General features: G+C 59.0%; 1 protein-coding gene across 1 annotated transcript in view; it reads right to left on the reverse strand.

Moving 5' to 3' along the window:
• Positions 1–582: 582 nt before the first annotated feature.
• The window catches only part of PMEPA1 (prostate transmembrane protein, androgen induced 1), a 40,813-nt gene continuing 22,784 nt past the window's right edge, over positions 583–18,611 (reverse strand). The window contains 4 exon segments of the mRNA XM_025039925.1: positions 583–4,441; positions 4,444–4,636; positions 5,058–5,111; positions 10,549–10,703. Of these exon segments, the coding sequence (XP_024895693.1) occupies positions 4,101–4,441; positions 4,444–4,636; positions 5,058–5,111; positions 10,549–10,703 (743 nt within the window). The 3' untranslated portion in view covers positions 583–4,100.

Consider the following 18,611-nt stretch of genomic DNA (forward strand, 5'->3'; position numbering starts at 1 on the left):
AGCGTCCCCGCGGGTCACCTACTCGGTTTGCGTGGACTTTTCGAAAGCCTTTACCTGACAGTAAAGAGAAATAAATAAGCATTCCTGTCACAGGCACTGTGGGTGCCCCACTGAGAACCCCCAGATCCCTTTTGGGGTTCTGTGCTCCACTTCTGCTGTCTTCTTGCTGACTCCCTGAACCGTCTGCCCTGGGAGACGACCGTGATACACCCCTTCAGACAGGGGCATGTCTCAGTTCACTTCTGGAAGAACTCCACCTAAGGCAGATTCTTTCTTGCAGATCTCATCAGAGCTTTCACCATGCTATGGCGGTTAATGATTTTCCAAAGGGGAGGAAAAGTAGGCAATGTTTTGGAAATTCTTTTAAACCAAATACCCTCCCTCCCACCTTATTAAAGCCACCTGCCTGGGGAAGCGTGTTTTCACTGGGCTCCCTGTACTGGAACAGAGAGGTGGAAGGACTAGCCCAAGGTCACACAGCAGCTCAGGGGACCGCTTCCTCCCCACTATATGCACCTGGGGTTGTTGCCGAGGGAGGTGGGGGTAGGGGAACCACCAAAGAAATTTTAAAAAAAGCCTCAATCCAAAGAACTGTAAAATTTATTGTATAAGTATTGCAGCTTTCCAGAACGTCATCATTCCACTAATAATCACTGATACACAAGCATTCCATCAGGCCCGTGGACCGGCGTCCGAGTACAGAGTCTTACGCAGCAGCGACGTGGGGGCTGCATCCGGCCGTGCCACCGAGTTTACAGAAGTCTCACAGAACTCGGGAGACAGGGCTGCACGGGAGAGCAGTTCCAACACCAAGGCCACCACGGGAAAGCACCGCCATCCCACAGCCACCAAGGGGTCAGGCAGGCCAACGAGCACACGGCATCCTTCTCGATTCTGGAGCACAGCAAAATCTGGAGTGCGGATTCCGGGGGCAAAAAAAATCTCTTTCCTGATCACTGGGATGTGCTGCGGACCTGGAAGCTTTGTGTCGCACACAGGAAAAAGAAATCTCCGAAATGGACAATTCACAGAGCAGACAGACGTGGACAAGGAACGGAATCAGTGCTCGCTGGGCGGGGGCGGGGGCGCTGCTTCGCCTTTGGCTCTTTGAAAAACCCCTGGGCTTTTGGGGAACGTGGATGACCCTTAGTGGACTTTGCTAAGTCCGGCTGCGTCTGCGTAGACCCGGGCTTCGGGGGTGGGGGTGAGAAATGCGATTGACAAGCAGGGAAACAAAGAAGCAACGAGGGTTTGAGAAAGCTGAGCCCAACCTGGTCCCCCGTCAAACCAGCCACTTCTGAGACACCCCTCCCAACTTTCTATTGGAAAAGGGGGGCCTCCTGAGGGGTGCTCAAAGACTTTTCAAACACAACGGCATGCCAGCCCACATCTAGAGGAAAGAGCCTGCCCCTCACGCTCTGGGGTCCACAGAGAAACCAAGAGCTTAGCTACAGCAGAAGCTTCCAGAAACACACCACCAGCTTTCTTGGGATGCACCCTGGCTTTGACAAGCTGCCTGCCCCCCCAAAAACACTTCCGAGCACGAAGCCCAGGGGCATTGCAGCCCGGTGGCCTGGGGGTGGCCTGGGGGGTGGCCTGGGCTGCAACAGCAGGGCGTGCTCGCCCTCGAGCCAGCCGAGGCCAGTCGCCCTCTCCTGCTCCCTTCCCCTAACTGGCTGAAATCCGGCAGACGCGGACCACGCCGCCGAGCAGCCGGCTTCGGAGTCTGGCTCCAGGACCTCAGCTCCAGACTGACGCTCCTCACACAACCGAGGTCCACGTCTAGGTTTCGGTCCAGACGGGCGTTAAACACGGTCCTTGACCAGGGAGGCTGGAGGGTAGGAGGGGTCCTGACCAAGCGAGGCACGTCCCAGGTGGGGGCGGGCGGGTCACGACACGGGAGAGTGGTGGGGACGTTGGAGAGAAGCAGCCGCCCTTGGCCGCCCGAGTGCGCCGGGCACCACGCAGGGACGCCTGGCCCGGTGACGAGAGAGCCAACTGCTTCTTCACTAAGGCACTGGGGAGACGCTCCACATAAAGATATGTTCTAAAAATGATACCTATAAATGTGTCCCTGTACCCTTCAGGACAAACTGTATTGATTTCTCTGCACGACATTTGAAAAGAATCCTGTTTGAGAGGGAAGCAAGTTGCAGGCGGAAGACCCCACGGAGAGGCGAGTTTGACTGTTAAGGTACAAACACGTTCTGCCAGGCTGGTCGGCCGACGCCCAGACGACACTACGGCCGTGGGTCGCCATGTTCTTAAAACGTGTATATAAATAGAGTTCCGATGGTCAGAACATCAAAACTGTTCTCAGGTTGTCTGTTTTTCAAGTAATAAAAAAGTTGCTTAAAAACAACAGTTATTGCCTCTTACACCTTTTTCTTACGTTAGGTTGCCAGGTGGCATTCTGCCGAAAAGGAAGACGCCTCCGTGGGGTGGAGGGGTGGGGGAGGGGGCTGCTCTTCCAGCTGGGGGTCCCCCAGCCCAGATTGCATTGGAGGGTCTCCTGCTTCAGCCACTGTCACGTCTACCTGCCCACTCACGCTTCTTCACTGATGCCACCACCACCCAAGGGGGCTCGCCACACCCAGACCTACTAAAATCCTGGTCAACAAGCTGTGTCTGAGAAAGATGCTTATGAGAACACACATAAACAGACACGTCGAACGTGACCGTTTCCAGGGGGAGGGAATGGACGTAAGAAGTAGAGAATTCTGCTTCTAAAGCATCAAGCGCAGGGTTGCAGTGGACCTGTCTTCCTTACTCAACCCTTTTGCGTGTCCTGGGAGAAACCTGTGTGTGTCACGGTTTCACCTCTGGTCTTCTGTGGATTGGCCCTGTTAAGTGAGAATTAATACAGAAAGACAGAGACAGAGACGCGGTCCTATTTGTAATACTTTGGGCCTTTCCTATATGCCAGGGGACTGCACGGACCTCAGCCGACAAATTCTGGAGCCCGCTGACCTCGCCACCAGAGCACTCTGCACAAACGAGCCGTCTACACCCCTCAGGCGGGTCACTGGCAACACAGTGACAGCTTGCGAGGACCACCTCAGTCCCTTCCTACCGGGACCTTCGTGGCTGAAAAAAATGGGAAGAAAAACTAAAATTCCTTCAGTAACAGTTTATTTTCATTTCGGGAAAGGCAAAGCCACCGCCTGGAACTTGGTGCCTCGAGTGACTTTCCTCTGTTTTGTTTGTGATCCAAAAACTGTCCTGGCCCAGAGGGGAAAATCTGTGTCCCCTCTGGGAGGGAATGTGTAACGAGGTAATCACCTACTCACTGGACAGAAGCTTCCACTTTGCAGGAAAGGGGCCCGGCCGGAGGCCTCTCCCCAGGCTCCGTGTGGAGCACACCCTCTCTGCCTGACGTCGAAATTCAACATTTTTCCCTTAAAATTCTCGATAGACCTGATAGAAGTCTCCATCAAACAAGCACTGACATATTTATATTAAAAAATAGTGCAAAAGCTCAACATTTATATAAATAACTCTAAACCCCTGTTTGTAATTTTTTTTTCTTTACAAGGTAATACACACTTTCTGAGTTGGCACTCAAAAATGGCCATTTTTCTCTTCTAGTTCAGAAAACAACTTTTTTTTTTTTTAATAGGACTCTTCTAATACAAAAATACTCCTGCCCTTGCACATACGGTTTCTCTTATTTCATATATATTTATATATATATAATATTTCAGATCTTTAAACAAAGGTTTTGTGCAAATATGTCTTTAAAGTTAAGTGAAATCATCATAAACAAACAAAAGAAAATAAGCATTCACGCACGTAGCTCGACTAGAAACAGAAAAGATTAGGGTAGTTTTTTTTCTGGTTTTTTTTTTGTTTGTTTTTTTCCTTTCGCCTTCAAGACAGGGCTCAACACAGAAACGTGTTTTGTTTTGTTTTCGTTTTTGCTGTTTTTGCAAGCTTTCTTAGCTTATGCATTCAGACCAGACAGGACACGTAAATATTTATACACAGAGAGGTGGGGAGGGGCTGGTGACGCGCGCACTGCCCGTGTGTCACCTGGTCCTCCTCTCATAAGAAGTGCGGAGTGTTTCGCCTTTTTACCCACCGCCGCCCGGCCCGGGTCCCTAGAGAGGGTGTCCCTTCTGTTTATCCTTCTCCTGGCTCCAGGCGGCTGTGCTCTCCAGGGGCGCGAGGTGTGCGTGCTGGAGCCGGGCCCCGTCCAGCAGGGGGTGCGGCCCGCTGCTCTGTTGGTGCTGGAAGGAGGCGGACCCGGGGTAGTGGCCGATGACCTCGCTGTAGGTGGGGGGCGGCCCCTCCATGCGCCCGCCGCCCCCGTAGCACATGGCGCTGATGCCCGAGTTACTGCTGGGCGGGCAGGGGCCGCCCAGCATGGCACTGTCTATCAGGTCGCTGTCGAAGATGGTTCTGTTCGGGGGCGCGCGCACCGACTCGCGTCAGAAAGATTAGAGAATTTTCCAAGAATATATGGGCCCTGGTAGGGCGGGGGCTCCTCCCCGTCCGACAGCGAGATGGTGGGCGGCAGGTCGATCTCGTGCTGCAGGTACGGGTAGGTGGGCTGGAAGCGGTGGAAGCGGTCCCGCGGGGCGAAGTGGGGCACGGCCAGGCGGTCGGTGGGCCTCGGTGGGGCGTACACCTGTGGCTGGAGGGTGCAGAGCAGGGTGAGGGCCTCCCGGAGGCGGGACCGCGGCTCTGCTCCCTGGGCGCGGGGAGGGAGGGCGGCAGGTGGGGCAGGGTGGGGGCTGAGCCCGGAGCCCAGCCGGGGCCTGACCCCAGGGAGCCCCGACATGTGGCCGTCAGCACTGAAGCAGCGGCAGCCTCATGCCTCCCCGGTCAAAGGTACTGCTCCCTGCTCCCTGCACACACTGTCCAGGCAGGGAGGGTCTCGGCAGCCAAGGACACTTCTTCAAGGAAGGGCAGAGGTGTGAGACTCTAGCAGTCACTGGTGTAGCAGCGGGGGACACCTCCAGCCTGGCGGAGGGGACCAGCTGCGGGCAGCCTTGAGGGCCGGTAGAGAGAGGGGAGATAGGAGATGGGGGAGGGGAGGCAGCACTGGGGCTCACCTCTGGGATTCCGCCGCCTGACACGGTGCTCTCGGAGGGCCAGAGGCATCCTTCCTGTATGGGGAGGAGAGGGACCGGTCACTGGGATGGGCAGAGGTGGGAGAGCAGAGGGTCAGCCTGGCTCGGACCCTGACATGTCGCCCATCCACCACCCCGGCCCGGGCCCCGGACACTTCTCGGACGTGATGGCAATCCCCTTGGAATTCTCTCTCAGCACCCACCGCTGTCACTGAAAATGCATCCTCTACACTCACACCCCCAGAACATCCAGCTGACTTGTGGGTCCCTCCGCAACACACTCCAGCAGCTTCTACAGACCTCGGAATAATTCCGAACCGACTGCGAGCTGGCTGATAAGGACACTGGTCTGATCGGGTCCTCCAGGCCTTGATCGTCTCTTGCTTTCTGGGCCACCTTGGGCAAGTCACTTAATTCCAGAACTTAAGGAGTGGAACATACGAACTCCTTATAGTGCACGTGGCCCTCAGTGAGCACGTGAAGACAGTGGGTGCCACCACCGTCTCTCCAGCCATGGTAAGTATGCTCCTCAGGGCCTCTGCACTGGCCACCCCACTGCATGGCTGACCCTTTGCTTTTCAAATCCACTGGTCCCTGCAGATTTTCTCTGGCATCATTATGTAAAGGCCCCTCTCTCATGAAATACACTGTCATCTGATTACTTCCTTCACAGTATCTGTTGCATCTGGAATTATTCTGTCTACATATTTATTTAGCTCTTTATAATCTGTCTGGCCCTCCCTCTTGTGAGCCCAGTTTATGGGTGAAGAAATATAGGAGAGCCAAGAAGAAAAGTGCCCAACACAGCTGCTCTGCCACAAAATGATAGTCAACAAACGTGCATGAGGCGCCACATCTGTGCCAAGCTTTGGGCCAGGTGCTGGGCACATAGCTGCCACCTCCCACCCTTTGTCCTGAGATTCCAGGCAAGGCCTGTGGCTCCCCCAGGAATCCGGGGGGCTGGCGCTGGACTCCAGCCTGCCCACGGGCGGCCAGCCTGCACGGACGCTGTGGAGGGCGAGCGACACACTCACGTGCTAGTTCAGCCACACTACAGACTCCTTGGCCCCTGCTACCTCCCACCTGCGGGCAGCACCTGCCCTGCGGGCCACCCTGACCTGGGCCTGAGCCACCAGACGGAGCTGGGGGAACAGCGAGCCCGCCTTGCAGAGGGGTCAAGGGGACGGGAAAAGCACACTCTGCAGACATCAGGGTCTTCCTTCTGCACCAAGCTGGACACCTTTGCTGGGCACGTCTCTTAACTGATGAAGGACTTCTCTCCACTGAGATCCCTTTTCACAGGGAGAGACCCGAAGGTCAGCAAAGTGGGACCCACGCCAGGATCAGTTCATCTGAGGGCAAACCCAGACACTGGGCCTGGGGGGTACGGATGTGTCCTTTTAAACATTAAAATGAGCTTTCTTGAGATAAAACTGACGACACAATCAACTGCACATACGCTAAGTATATAACTTGGTTAAGTCTTGGCATATGTGTATACCAGGAACCATCACCACAGTCAAGGTAACAAATACACCTATCCTCCCATTAGTTTCCTTGGGGGCACGCTGTCTTGAGGGTTCCCAGTTTAGACAATTCTCACCCGCAGTCCGGGGAGGAATGCCCGGCCGGCTGCAATTTCTCATGTGACCACTAGGGGACACTGTGTCTCTCAAAACTGTCCCATCAGGAGTGCACTAAACCATGAAGACTCAGTGGGGCCTAGTATGTTCCAAGTGGGGGGACGCAGAGAGCAGACAGCCACCGTTACTGTCAATATGGTCATCACTGGCCATTTTGTTACTGATATTCGTAATGCCACATCAATTGCTGCCACGGTGCCAGCAACTGTGCTAAATTCTAAGCACCGTCTCATCCGTCGATAAACCTGTGAGGCCAGCAGAGGCCTGGCCAGCAAGGGACTGCCCTGAGAGCCTAAGCCTCGCCCTCTGCCTCCAGGTGCATTCTGGCTCAGGCTGGTTCTGGCAGGCTCTGCGGCCCCCAGCCGGGCCCCTGGCACAGCCCAGGTGTGTGCCAGGAAGCAGAAGGGGGAACATCTACCGGCCCCCCCAGTGGACTTGGGAGCCCTGGGGAGAGGTGCGAGCAGCTAAGGCTGGCTTGGGTGAAATGTGACCCAGACGAGCCCGTGCCTAAAACCCTCCCACGAGGCTCTCAGTGCCAGGCCTTTCACAATGTGGCCACCAACCTCTTCCCACCACTGCCCACCCCATCCCCTGAGCCCTAGCCCAGGGATTCCCACCTGGCCACACAGTGGCATCACCTAGGGACCTTAAGAAAACACCAATCAGTGCCCATGGGCCCCAGTACAGACCCACGACCACCCATCGTCCTCAACACGTGACCACTTCCAACCTGCACACCTGGAGGTCCAGAGGCCCCCACAGCACCTGAGCTCCTCACTCAGCCTGGCTCTGCTGGAGGGACACCCTGCGTCCAGCTGGTCACAGTGCACTCGTCAGAACCCTCTCGCCCAGAGGTCACGTCCTACTCACCGTGTTCCCTGATTCAGTGGATGGCCCCCAGCATCCTTCTGGATGCAAATGCCAGACCCCTAAAGGTTGTTCCTGGCAGCTCCTTCTTGCCCCTCCTCTCCCGGCCCCCCGGGCTCCACCTGGCTCCCTGTCTTTCTCAAAGCTTCCTTGCTCACAGCGAGGTCAGCCAGCCTGCCATGGTTTCCCATCTAACCCAGGGGTCCGCAAACTGTTTCCTTAAAGGGTCAGAGAGTAAGATATTTTCTGCTTTGTGGGCCACAGTCTGTAGTAAAAGATGCCATGGGAATGGGCGTGGCCGTGTACCAATAAAACTTTATTTTCCACAGCAGGCGGCCGGCCCCTAGTCTATATCTTGATGAACCCCCAATTTGGAGCCACACGCCTGCTCGACAGCCCCCCGAGGCCAGATGGAACTCTGGATTCTTCCCCTGAACCCTCCAGCATCGCTCCTCCCCATCTCAGTAAATGAGATCGCCGTCCACCAAGTTTTGCAAGCCAAATACCGTGTATTCTTAAGTATTTGCTGAAAGAATGAAGTAGCAAGACACTGGTTAGGACCCAGGCCAACACGAAGGGCCCAGGAAGGCTGAGAGGCTGTTCCCTGGAGGCCATAGCCATGCGCCCTGTGGGAGGAGGAGACCCATGCAGGGCTGATTTGGGGACAGAGGACAAACAATCGCCCCATCCAAGGCCCTGGCTGAGCCTCCGGCCTGACTCCACCCACGCGGAGCAGGCCACAAACCCGTCTTCCCAGGGAGCTGTGAGTGAAGTGACCATCGCTGTTCCAGATGCTTAACCTTATGGGGGAATGGTTAAAGGCTGCTGGGGAGAGAAAATTCAAAGCAGCGGCTGTTTATCCACACTGGCGCCTGAGAGCAAAGCTCAGGGGCCCTGGAGCGGCCCAGAAACAGGCAGGAGGCTTCCTGGTTGGGGGGTGGGTGCACCCGTCCACCTGCTCACTTGTGCCCAGGTAGAACTCTGTCTTCACAGATAACACTGCCCTCACCTGCCCACCCAGCACAAGCCCCTTCAGACCCGCAGTCTGCGCCCTTGCAGTGGCTAGAGTGACCGTAGTAGCTATCATGGAGTATGTCCTGGCTTCCCCGGGGGACACCGCAGGGCCACATGGCTTACGTGGGCTTGAGCCTCATCCTCTAACAGATGAGGAAACAGACTCTCAGAGCTCGGTGGATGGGGATCCCATTTACTGAGACGGGGAGGATGGGCCCGGCCTCAGGCAGACAGTGGGGTTTGGGTCTCTGGAAGGTCTCGGGGCTGAGACTCCTCAGATGTGCCCTGTCTGGCAGGAGGCCCCCAGGAGAGCTGCCACATGTACTGTACACTTAGCAAGTCTCTGTGTTTACCCAGCCGGGCGTCCCCAGGGGCCTGTGCAGATGGCTGGGTAGATGGGGGTTGAGAGGACTTTCTTTTAGCCTCAGGTGTCTGAGAACCAGAGCCTGAATCCCTGACCCTATCTGGGTTCGACACCCCGAGTCCTTGCTGCCCACAGGGCTGTCTCTTCCTCCGGGAAAGCAAGGGTGGCTCCCGCTGGAGCTGCTGCCGTGCCCCCCACGCTCGGTAACTCTATCCTCCCACGACTGCAGAGACCAGACGGGGGGCCAAGCACGGCGAGCTCCACCCAGTCGGCAGACGCACACCTGAACACCAGGGGGGAAGAGAGCCACCCCGGAGGCATGCTCCCGGGCTGGGGGCACCCTCACCGCCGCCCTCACCGGCCCCAGCGCGCGAGGCAGGACAAACCGGGCTGTGGGCTCTTCAAACTGCCACCTACAAGCTGCGTGGCCCCAGGCTAGAGCTCCTGCCTCCCTGAGCCTCCGGTTCTACTCTGTAAATGGGGTTCCCAGGCCGGTGCAAGTGTGGGAACCTGCGTGCAGACTCGGCAGACGTGCGCCTCGCGGCACGGCTGCAGGGCCGTCGCCAAGGTAACGGCAGTGACAATGAAACACACAGGTGAGCACGGATTTCTTCAGAGCCGCCGTGCCCTCCGGACACACGCTGAGCCTCCGCCTGGGGCACCTCGGCTCAGAGGGACCAGAGAGGACGCGACCTGGTGACGTCCTGAGGCTGTGCCCTGACGCACGTGGAGACGCCCGGACTTGTCAGGGGTTTGGCTCAGCCCCACAGACTGAGCAGGGCCGCCACCCCCAGGTGTCCCCTGGAACCGGAGGCCACGCCCAGCACCGCCTCCTCGTTCTGTCACTGTCCTCCCAGAGCCCAGCAAACACGGGCTCGGAGACACGCACCCGCCCACGTGCCACCTTCTCCCTAATTCCCAGCCCACACGTCAGACCGGAGCTTCTGTCCCAGGCTGCCCAGCCAGGCATGGCCGGCCCAGGGCCGGGAACCACGTGGAGGTGGACGCCGCCCGTCCCTCTGGCTCCTCTGCTGAGGGAGGGGACCCAGGGCAGGGCTCAGCCCCGGAAGTGCAGGGACGAGGGGCGCCTGAGCCCTAAGCCCTGAGTCGCCTGCGAGGTGGCACATTCCTCAGCCTCTTCCACACAAAGAATGGGGACCGAAGCCCGCTTCTTGGATCAGGGACTGGTCCCAGGGCACACAGCCAGGACCAGCAGAGCTGGCACTGAACTCGGGGCCAGGAAGTCCTTTCCCTGGGTGACCTGCTGCCTCCAAGGCACTGAGAGCCAGGGCCAGACGTCTGCAGGGGACCGGCGGGAGCGGAAAGGCCCCTCCCTTCTGTCTGGGTCACGGCCTCGAGGCTGGGCTCCCCCTCCCTCCGCCCCGTCTCTTTAGCCCCTGCCTGGACCCAGGTACCCTCCTCATCGCCCGCCTGGCTGCCTCCCGGTGGCTGCTGACTGTCTCCCCTCTGAGTCTCAGCACCCCAGGTCCTGTGACACCCCTGGGGGACACCACACCACATCAGTGAGGGTTGTCCCGCCTCCCCGGGGAGCTCGGGGCGCAGACAGGAGGGGCGGGGCACTCACTGAGGAGAGGGCGTCTTCTCTCCCCCGGCCCTGGCTGTGCCGGCTGATGAAGGAGCGACCAGACAGCTTGTAGTGGCTCAGCAGGCACGTGATCACCACCACCATCACCATCACCACCACCACGATGATGGTGATCTCAACGAACTCCAGCTCCGCTGCAAGGCAAGGGGACACGAGAGACCTCAGGGACCACGAAGCCCGGCCCTTCACGCCCCCAACACGCACACGCGCCCAGCACATAGGCACCGCGACACTCCTACGTACCCCGACACGCACGAGTCCCAACACACACGTGCACACACGCATGCACGCACGCACCACACACCTCACACACACAACATACACACACATCACACACACTACACACATGTGCACACATCATTTTAGCCTCCACCTGGACCTAGACGCCCTCACATGCACACACAACTCACACACACAACATACACATTACATACATGCACACACAACTCACAAACATACACACTACACACACCTCATGCCCACACATACACACTATATATACACACACGTTCACACACACGTGCATACCCCTCATGCACACACACACACACACCGCCCTCGACAGGGAGGGGCATGTGAGGACCCCCCTTGGTGAAGAGGCCTCAGAGACACCACAGCCCGGTGGCTGTAACCCTCATTTTTTTTTCGTGATTTTGTTCTGTTTTCGCCTCGAAGGCGAAAAAACCCTCCAGTGCTGGAAAAGGAAGGTGGTTTTGATCCCTGGAGCCAGGGAGGCTTCTGTGACTCAGGAGGGTCCGTGTCGCGGGGCTTAGGGACCCCTGCAGCGGCCGAGGTGCCAGGCGCTGGTCCTGCCGGGGACGGCTGCTGACATGGCAGAGGGGGCGCCAGCCCAAGGCCGCCTGCCCGCCAGTCCTGCCCGAGGAGCAGCGGGACGTGCCTCCCCAGACCAGAGGGAGGCAGAAAGACTCCCCAGGGCCGCGGGGCGCTGACGAGCTCTCAGCCGAGGCCCCCAGGGCACAGTCCAAGCTCGGAGCCCCCGACCCAGCCCTTTCTTCCTCCAAGACAGACGGACGAACGGAGCCGGAGGGGGCGGGGCGGGCAGCACTGGGGGAGACGGCGAGCTATGAGCCGGGTGAGGGGTATGGGTGCTATGTCGGGGCCCTGCACCCCACCAGCCTCGGTTTCCCCAAGGCGTCCAGCCAGAAAGCGGTGTGTCTGGGGGACGTTACTGTGGATGCTCCTCCACACAGAACCCACGCCCCCTCCGCGCTTGGCCCCCTCCCGGCTCCCACGTTCCCACGCCCCTTTGCACATCTGCCCAGCCGTGCCAAGTGTGCGCTGGGTGGGTCTGTCCCAACACGGCCCCAGGGGACACGAGGGGCGGCCACAGCGGGGGCTGCTCCCGGCACCTGGTGGGTGCTGCGTAATATCCTACGTGCGCAGGACGCCCCACGACCAAGAATGACCGACAGTGGCCCGGGGAGCACCCCTGCACAGGGCCGACTCTTCGCCCCATTGCAGAGCTCCAGTTACAGGCTCGTGTCACCCTAGGGCCCAAAGCTGGTGGCCCTGCCTTCCTGGCTATGCACTGGCCGTCCGCCCCTGCACCTGGGGCCCGGTTCGGAGCCGGCTGGGCCCTGGCTCTGGCCGTGGTGGGGCTGTGCTCCTGCTTCACTCTGGAGGAGCCAGGAGGGAGGATGAACTGGCCAGGGCTTTGGTGACACTCTCCTGAGCCCTGGGAAGGCTGGGGCCCGGCCCCGCGGGGAGGGCAGGCAAGCCTGCAACTGCCCTCTGCCCTCCAGACACCCTCACGTCCCCATGAGGAGGTCAGGGCCTGGGCTGGGCAAAGGCCAGGCCTGTGGCCTCGGACCCAGTAACTGTGGCCACACCTTCCCAGACAGGCGGGTCCGGGGCCTCGACAGCCTGGCCCGATTCTGTGGGCCCAGGTCCTGTGTTAGATAAAGCCACCCATTCAGGCGACACACAGGCTTGCTTTGTGCAACACCCACGCGCCCCCCTCCTCGGAGGGGCCTGCAATGCCCCCCCAACCTGATGCACTCTTCACCCCGGCTGGATGGTGGTGGTGGGACCCCTCCGCCCCTCCCCCACGGTGCCCAGGGGCCCGCCCACGCCGGGCCTGAGGGGAGGCAGGTGTGGGGCTGTCTCTGTCCCTGTCTCGGGCCCCGGAGGCCCACAGAGCCCAGGCCGGGCTGCTGTCTTCCTCCTGGAGTTTTCTATGGCCGAACTGGCAGCAGCAAGACCCCTGGGGGCTGACGGGGGCAATGGGTGAGGCCCCAGCAGGCCCAGTAGGTGTGAAGAAAGCCCCTCACAGCCCCACTGACCATGCTAGGCAGGGCCAAGAAGACAGGAGGATCTGGTTTCGGGGTTCTGGGGTCCACAGTGAGAGAATCACCCCAGATGAGCACGGGCCCCTGACTGCCGTACCCACCCAGGTCCCTGGGCCACACCTCCACGAAGGCACAAACCCAGAAAATCCACGTGACAGGAGGGGGGAGCTCTCGGACTAATTTCGGGGCCACATTCTGGAACTACAGGGCTAGAGTCCGGGCCCAGAGCAGGAGGGAGGCTCGTCAGGGCCGCTGAGCGTCTGCCGTGGCCTGTGCGACCTTGGATGTCACCTGGGTCCACCCTGGTCACCCACAGCAAGGGAGGCCCACCCGGCGTGGCTGTGTGTGCCGGGGTGCTCGGCACTCGGGGAGGACGTGTGCTCAAAGTGCCCCTTGGGTACGGGGGACCCACCAGCTCCCCTGCCACAGGAAACAAGGGCAGCCCAAGGCCACAAGCCCCGCAGGGTTAAGCGGGGCCGGGCTGGACACCCAGGGCCACACCCAGGCGCGGAGGCTTCTAGGGGTGCAGCAGAGGCTCCCCAGCCAGTGGCTGATTCACTTCTGCCCAGAGAATACCTCGGGCTGGGTGTTTTGGCCTTGGCCATAGGGTGAGGGTCTCTGGTCTGCCGACAGCACCCCTATGTGCTCCCTCCAGGGGAGGCTGCCTTTGGGGGACATGAACCCACTTGCCCAGGAAGCACACCATGACAACACCTGCTGGGAGTGACTGCAAACTGGAGGCCTGAGGACATTTGCATCCACGGTTCCCTGAACGGAGCTATGGGCAGCCACCCTCTGTGCATAGGCGTGTGCCATGTGCTTGGCCCCAAGTCCCGCCCGGACCGATCACCTGCCTGGCCCCTGTGGGCCGCTTGGGCCTCAGCATCCGTGCCTGACTCCTGACTCCAGCTCCCACGGCAGCCACTGGTCATCGAGCACCAGCCCCCCTCCAAGTCTGCACACCTCTCTAGATGGGCACCACTAGTTCGAACCGCAGCGGGCCAAACAGAACGGCACCTCAGGCAGGCTGGCCCGGCCCGGCCACACCTCCCGAACTCTCCAGAACCCAAAAACTGTGAACTGCCCGGCCTCGAATGCCGGCAACACAGTCGAAGATTTTAAAAGCACTGGGCAGGCCAATGCTTCAGGCCCTCTGGCTGAGACAGGGGGCCCAGGTCACTCAACCGCTAATGGCAGATGTGGAGCCTCAGTTTCCCCAGTAGGACAGACCTCCCCTTTACCTGGGTAGGAGGCCAACTGCTCTGCATGGATCTTACCACTGCCCCACCCCCACCTTGGTCCCCAAATCTCCTGTGACCAGAGTACTCAAAATCGAAGCCTAGTCGCAGACAAAGGGGGACGCGGCAAGAGGGGGTGGGCGGGCTGGTCCACAGCCCAAACTCACTGTTCTCACGGCAACCACTCACTGTAGCTATGGTGATGATTCTGACAGCTGCAACAGATGCACCGCTTTGAGCCCGCCTCCCGCGAGTCTGTGAGGTGGGTGCCGTCACCGTCCCCAATTTGCAGACGAGCAAACTGAGACTTGGGGAGAACGTGCCAGAGAAAACGCACTGAGAAAGAGAGGGGCCGAGTCCCGAACCCACAGCCCCCCTGAGGGGCTAAGGCAGGGGGAGGGCCTTGTCCCGATAAGTTCTCCCACTTTTCCCAATATCTGCTCGTTTCCCTTCCCCACACCCCGAGCACCTCTGAGGACCCCTGGCCCTGCCTTCCTGCGCCTGCCGGTTCCTAGGTGGGCAACGCTGGGCACATGCACCTGTAAGCCCGTTACGACCTGTGAAGAGCTCAGGGCAGGAAAGGGGTGCTCCGCCACCACCACTGTCCCAACTCCCGACGTCTCTCTGGGGACAAATGGCACCCCTCACCCAGGCCCAAGCCCTGGAAACGCTGGCTGCGCCCTGCTGGTCTCTAGGGTTGGGGATTTGGGGCAGGGTCAGTCCAAAAAGGTCGCCCAGGATGGTGGCTGGTCCCTGGTCCGAGGACTGGCTCTGAGGACCGACGGCTCGGGAAAGCAGCGGCCCACTGCCCTCATTTTGCTGCAGTGTTGAGTCTGCCCGCCAGGGGGAGCAGCTGTGGGGAGCAGCTCCATCATTTTCCTTCGTCTCCCCCTTGGGGTGGGTGATGGATGCGGGAGGCTCTCGGGGGTGACCAAGCCCATCTTCCACACGCGAAGCAAGGTCGCTCTAATTTAATTTGGCGTCCTCTTTCCTTGTGAATAATTTCACATTAACAGGTTCACCTGCCTCACGGGAGTGGCCTGACCCTCCCTTTTGTCTTCTCCACCAGAGACAGAGACAGTCACGTTGAGATGTGGGTACACACGTCTCTGACCCTTCCCAGCCTGTCTGGTAATAGCGAGGTAGTGTGCACAGAGCACCCCTAAATGCCAGGCACAGCCCGAGTCCTCACGGACATCATACTACTAAATCCTCGCCGTCATTCTGTGAAGTAGACACTAACACAACCCACCCGCCCACTTTACAGATGAGGACACTGAGGCTGAGAGGGGACAGGAAACACCAAAGGCCCTGACCTCCAACCATGCTGTCAGGGCCTGGCAGGCCACCTGCCCCACACCCAACGGCCCCGAGCAGCTAACGACGATGCCTCTGAGCTCCAGAAAGAGCACAGGTTCTAGCAAAGGGCTCGCGTTGAACGGACTGGTCACCACGCAGGGTCAGGTTCGCCGGGAGCATCACCTGCCACACGATCCACAAAGCCAACATGGTGGCTGGTGGTGCCACCTCCCTGCCAACACAGGGTCTTCGTGCCCGCAGGTGGGGGAGCCTTGGGGCACTGCATAAGGAAGCTGACACCTGCCATCTCCTCTGCCACCACCCGTGTGACAAACGCCTCGCCGGGACAGGGCTTCCGTCTCCTAACTCCCATGACATCCCGTGAGGTGAGGTGTCGGTCCCCTCACAGGTCAGGGACAGGTCCTGGACCTACGGCGCTTCACCACCGTCCCGCCCTGGAGCCCCTGGCAGCTGGGCAAGCCAGGCTGCTCTCTCAGAATACGGGTTTTAAAATAAAATTAAATTAAAATAAAATCATGGCTTAAAAAGGAAGCCAATTATTTCAAGATAATTTTGAAACGCTCGACCAGAATTGTGATATGGGAAGGACGTCCAGGATTACATTTGCGACCGGGGGTGGGGGTGGGGGGCAGGGACATTATCGCATTAACTGCGACCTGCGGTTTCTGCTGGTGACCACATCACAGGTGCTGCGGATGCCACTGTGGTTTGGAGCCCGTGTTCTGGACCAGGCTGGTTAAGGTAAAGATGAGATGCTTTTGCATCCGAGTTTATGGGCCCCGTTCTCGGTGACGGAGCTGCCACTCAACCCAAGATCAGGAGCCTCAGTTCAGACCCGTTTGGCCACTTCTCAGCCGTAAATGGGGCGAGGGCTGGTGTGGAATTTGCTAAAGTGGGCCCATACAGGTAGTATAGGCCGGTAACTGCCACTGCGTTTTCAGTTAATAATCGGAAAGACGTCAGGGCTGGAGCTCGTTTCTCCTTCCTCAGCTGGAGGGGAGCTGGGCCAGAGTCCACCTGGCTCCTGCCAGCCCACAGGGGGTTTCCAGACCAGACAACCCCCTCAACCGCCACACTCTCCCCCCCGTGTCTGCTCCCAGTGGAGGGGCAGCCGGCGGCTTCCTGGTTAACAGGCAGCCCGTGCTGGCTGCCCTGTCTGGCCTCCTGGCCGCACACGAGGAATTAGGAATTGGCACTGTCTGAAATTTATGAAAATCTAATCTCGTTAGGCCCGCCTGGATGAGACTGGCAGGGGCGGGCTTCATTGTTATTCTGCGGAGCCCCAGCCTGCCTGGGGTTCAGGCCACTTCATTCCCGGCCCCTCCTCCCCCGCCCACCCCCACTGCATTTGAATGAGAACACAGTTCCCCCACCCCCAAGAGTTTCAAATAAAATTGAATCAGACGTCAAAGGAGCAGCTCTCTGGTCGTTCCTGGTGCCATTTCAAATACTATCGACGGCACACTGATTTCTTGCGGGTGAGGCCTTTTATAGGTAAAAAAAAAAACCAAAAAAAAAACACGGATGTCTTTCTCGTAAGGTTTCGGAGATGGGCAGCAAATCTAGGCCAGTTTTCTCATTTTTAAAAACAGACCAAGTGCTTACTCTGTGCCAAGCACGCAGCTGGCCGCTGGCACTCATGACCTGAACACGTAACCCTCAGACACTGTCCAGTGTTGTCCAGGGTCCAGGAGGAAACAAGTCACATGCTGGCTGGCGACGGGGTGGGGACCGGGCTTGGCCCCAGGGCCTGAGGCTCCCTGCCCTGCTGCTCAGGGCGGAATTTAAGGTACAGGTTAAGGTCGTGAGGTTTGCCTCTACGGTTCCCGGGTTCGAATCCAGCTTTGCCATGGACTGTGTGGCTTCGGGCAAATCATCAGTGACTGGGGAAAAAATAATGGAGCGGTGACCCCGTCCCCACTTCACACGATTGTGGGGAGAACTGAGTTCATTTGGAGCCAACATTTCCAGGAAGGAACCCTCGAGACCGCTGGCCCCACGCTGGGGTCACCCGAACTCACAGTGGCTGGAGAAGGCCCATCGGAGTGGGGGCCACCACCAGGGCCCGAGCTAACGGACGGACGGCCTAACGGGGATTCGTACCTCTGCAGAGTGAAGTAGTCTCTCGGGGCGACCGGGCAGACCACTTCCCGGGCATTCACCGCCACGTGCATTTCCTTCGAGACTCTCTGCCTTCCGCTCCCGAAGGACCAAGCACACACGGCCTCACCTCGGGGCCTCGGCACGTGTCCCCCCGTCTGCCAGGAAGGACCCCTCCCCAGAGCCACGCGCTTGCTGCCTTCCTCACGATCCGGTCTCTGTCCCCATGTCACTTCCTCCGGACGTGTCCCTGAGCCCCCAGTCTGAACCCGTGCTCTGCCCCCCACCCCGGGCCCTGTGCCTGCCCCCTGCAGTGCTAATCCAGAATGCTACCTGTGCCCTGCCTCACTGCTATGCCCTGCCTCTCCCTCCTGAACATCGGTGCCACCGGAAGCAATTCTTTGCTTATTCTCTGTGTCCCCAAAACCTAGGACAGTGCCTCCCCCAGAGCAGGCATGCAACAAATACGTTGAATAAATAACTACGCTTGTTCTCGTGTGGGCTCGCAAGGGTCAAGGTCCACGGCAGTGCGCACGGAAGCGCGAAATCACCGGGAACCACTTCGATGTCCCCCAAAGGGGCCGACACAGCGAGAAAGGCACAGCCGGCAGGTCTGCGTGCAATGACACGAAAGGACACCCCGATGAGAAAGAGGGGCCACCAGATAAGATGAGCCCCTTTTTGTTTTAAAAAGAACAAATGTATACGTTTTAACGTACGAGCGACTCTTACACACACACCTGTGTCTGTGGGTGACCGCACAGACCACGGCCAGCGGGGCAGACGCAAAACTGGCAGCGTGGTCACCCCAGGGCGCCCCCCCATCACACGCATGCTGCACGCGCATTCTGCACACGCAGAACTACGTTTATAGTGAAAGAGAAAAAGAGACGCCGGCAGCATCCGTCAGTGCCTAGAACAGAGGCCGCCTTCCACGGGACACCTCCTAGGCGGTGCCCTGCGGACATGCGGTCATTCTGGCAGCACCTCTTAGGGGGCGGGGTCAAGGCCCTCGGCCTGGGGTGGGGATGCCCAGATGTCAGGTGGCCTCTGACACTGGGAACACTCTTGGTGG

Source organism: Pteropus alecto, unplaced genomic scaffold, assembly GCF_000325575.1.
Source record: "Pteropus alecto unplaced genomic scaffold, ASM32557v1 scaffold45, whole genome shotgun sequence".
NCBI classification, from domain to species: domain Eukaryota; kingdom Metazoa; phylum Chordata; class Mammalia; order Chiroptera; family Pteropodidae; genus Pteropus; species Pteropus alecto.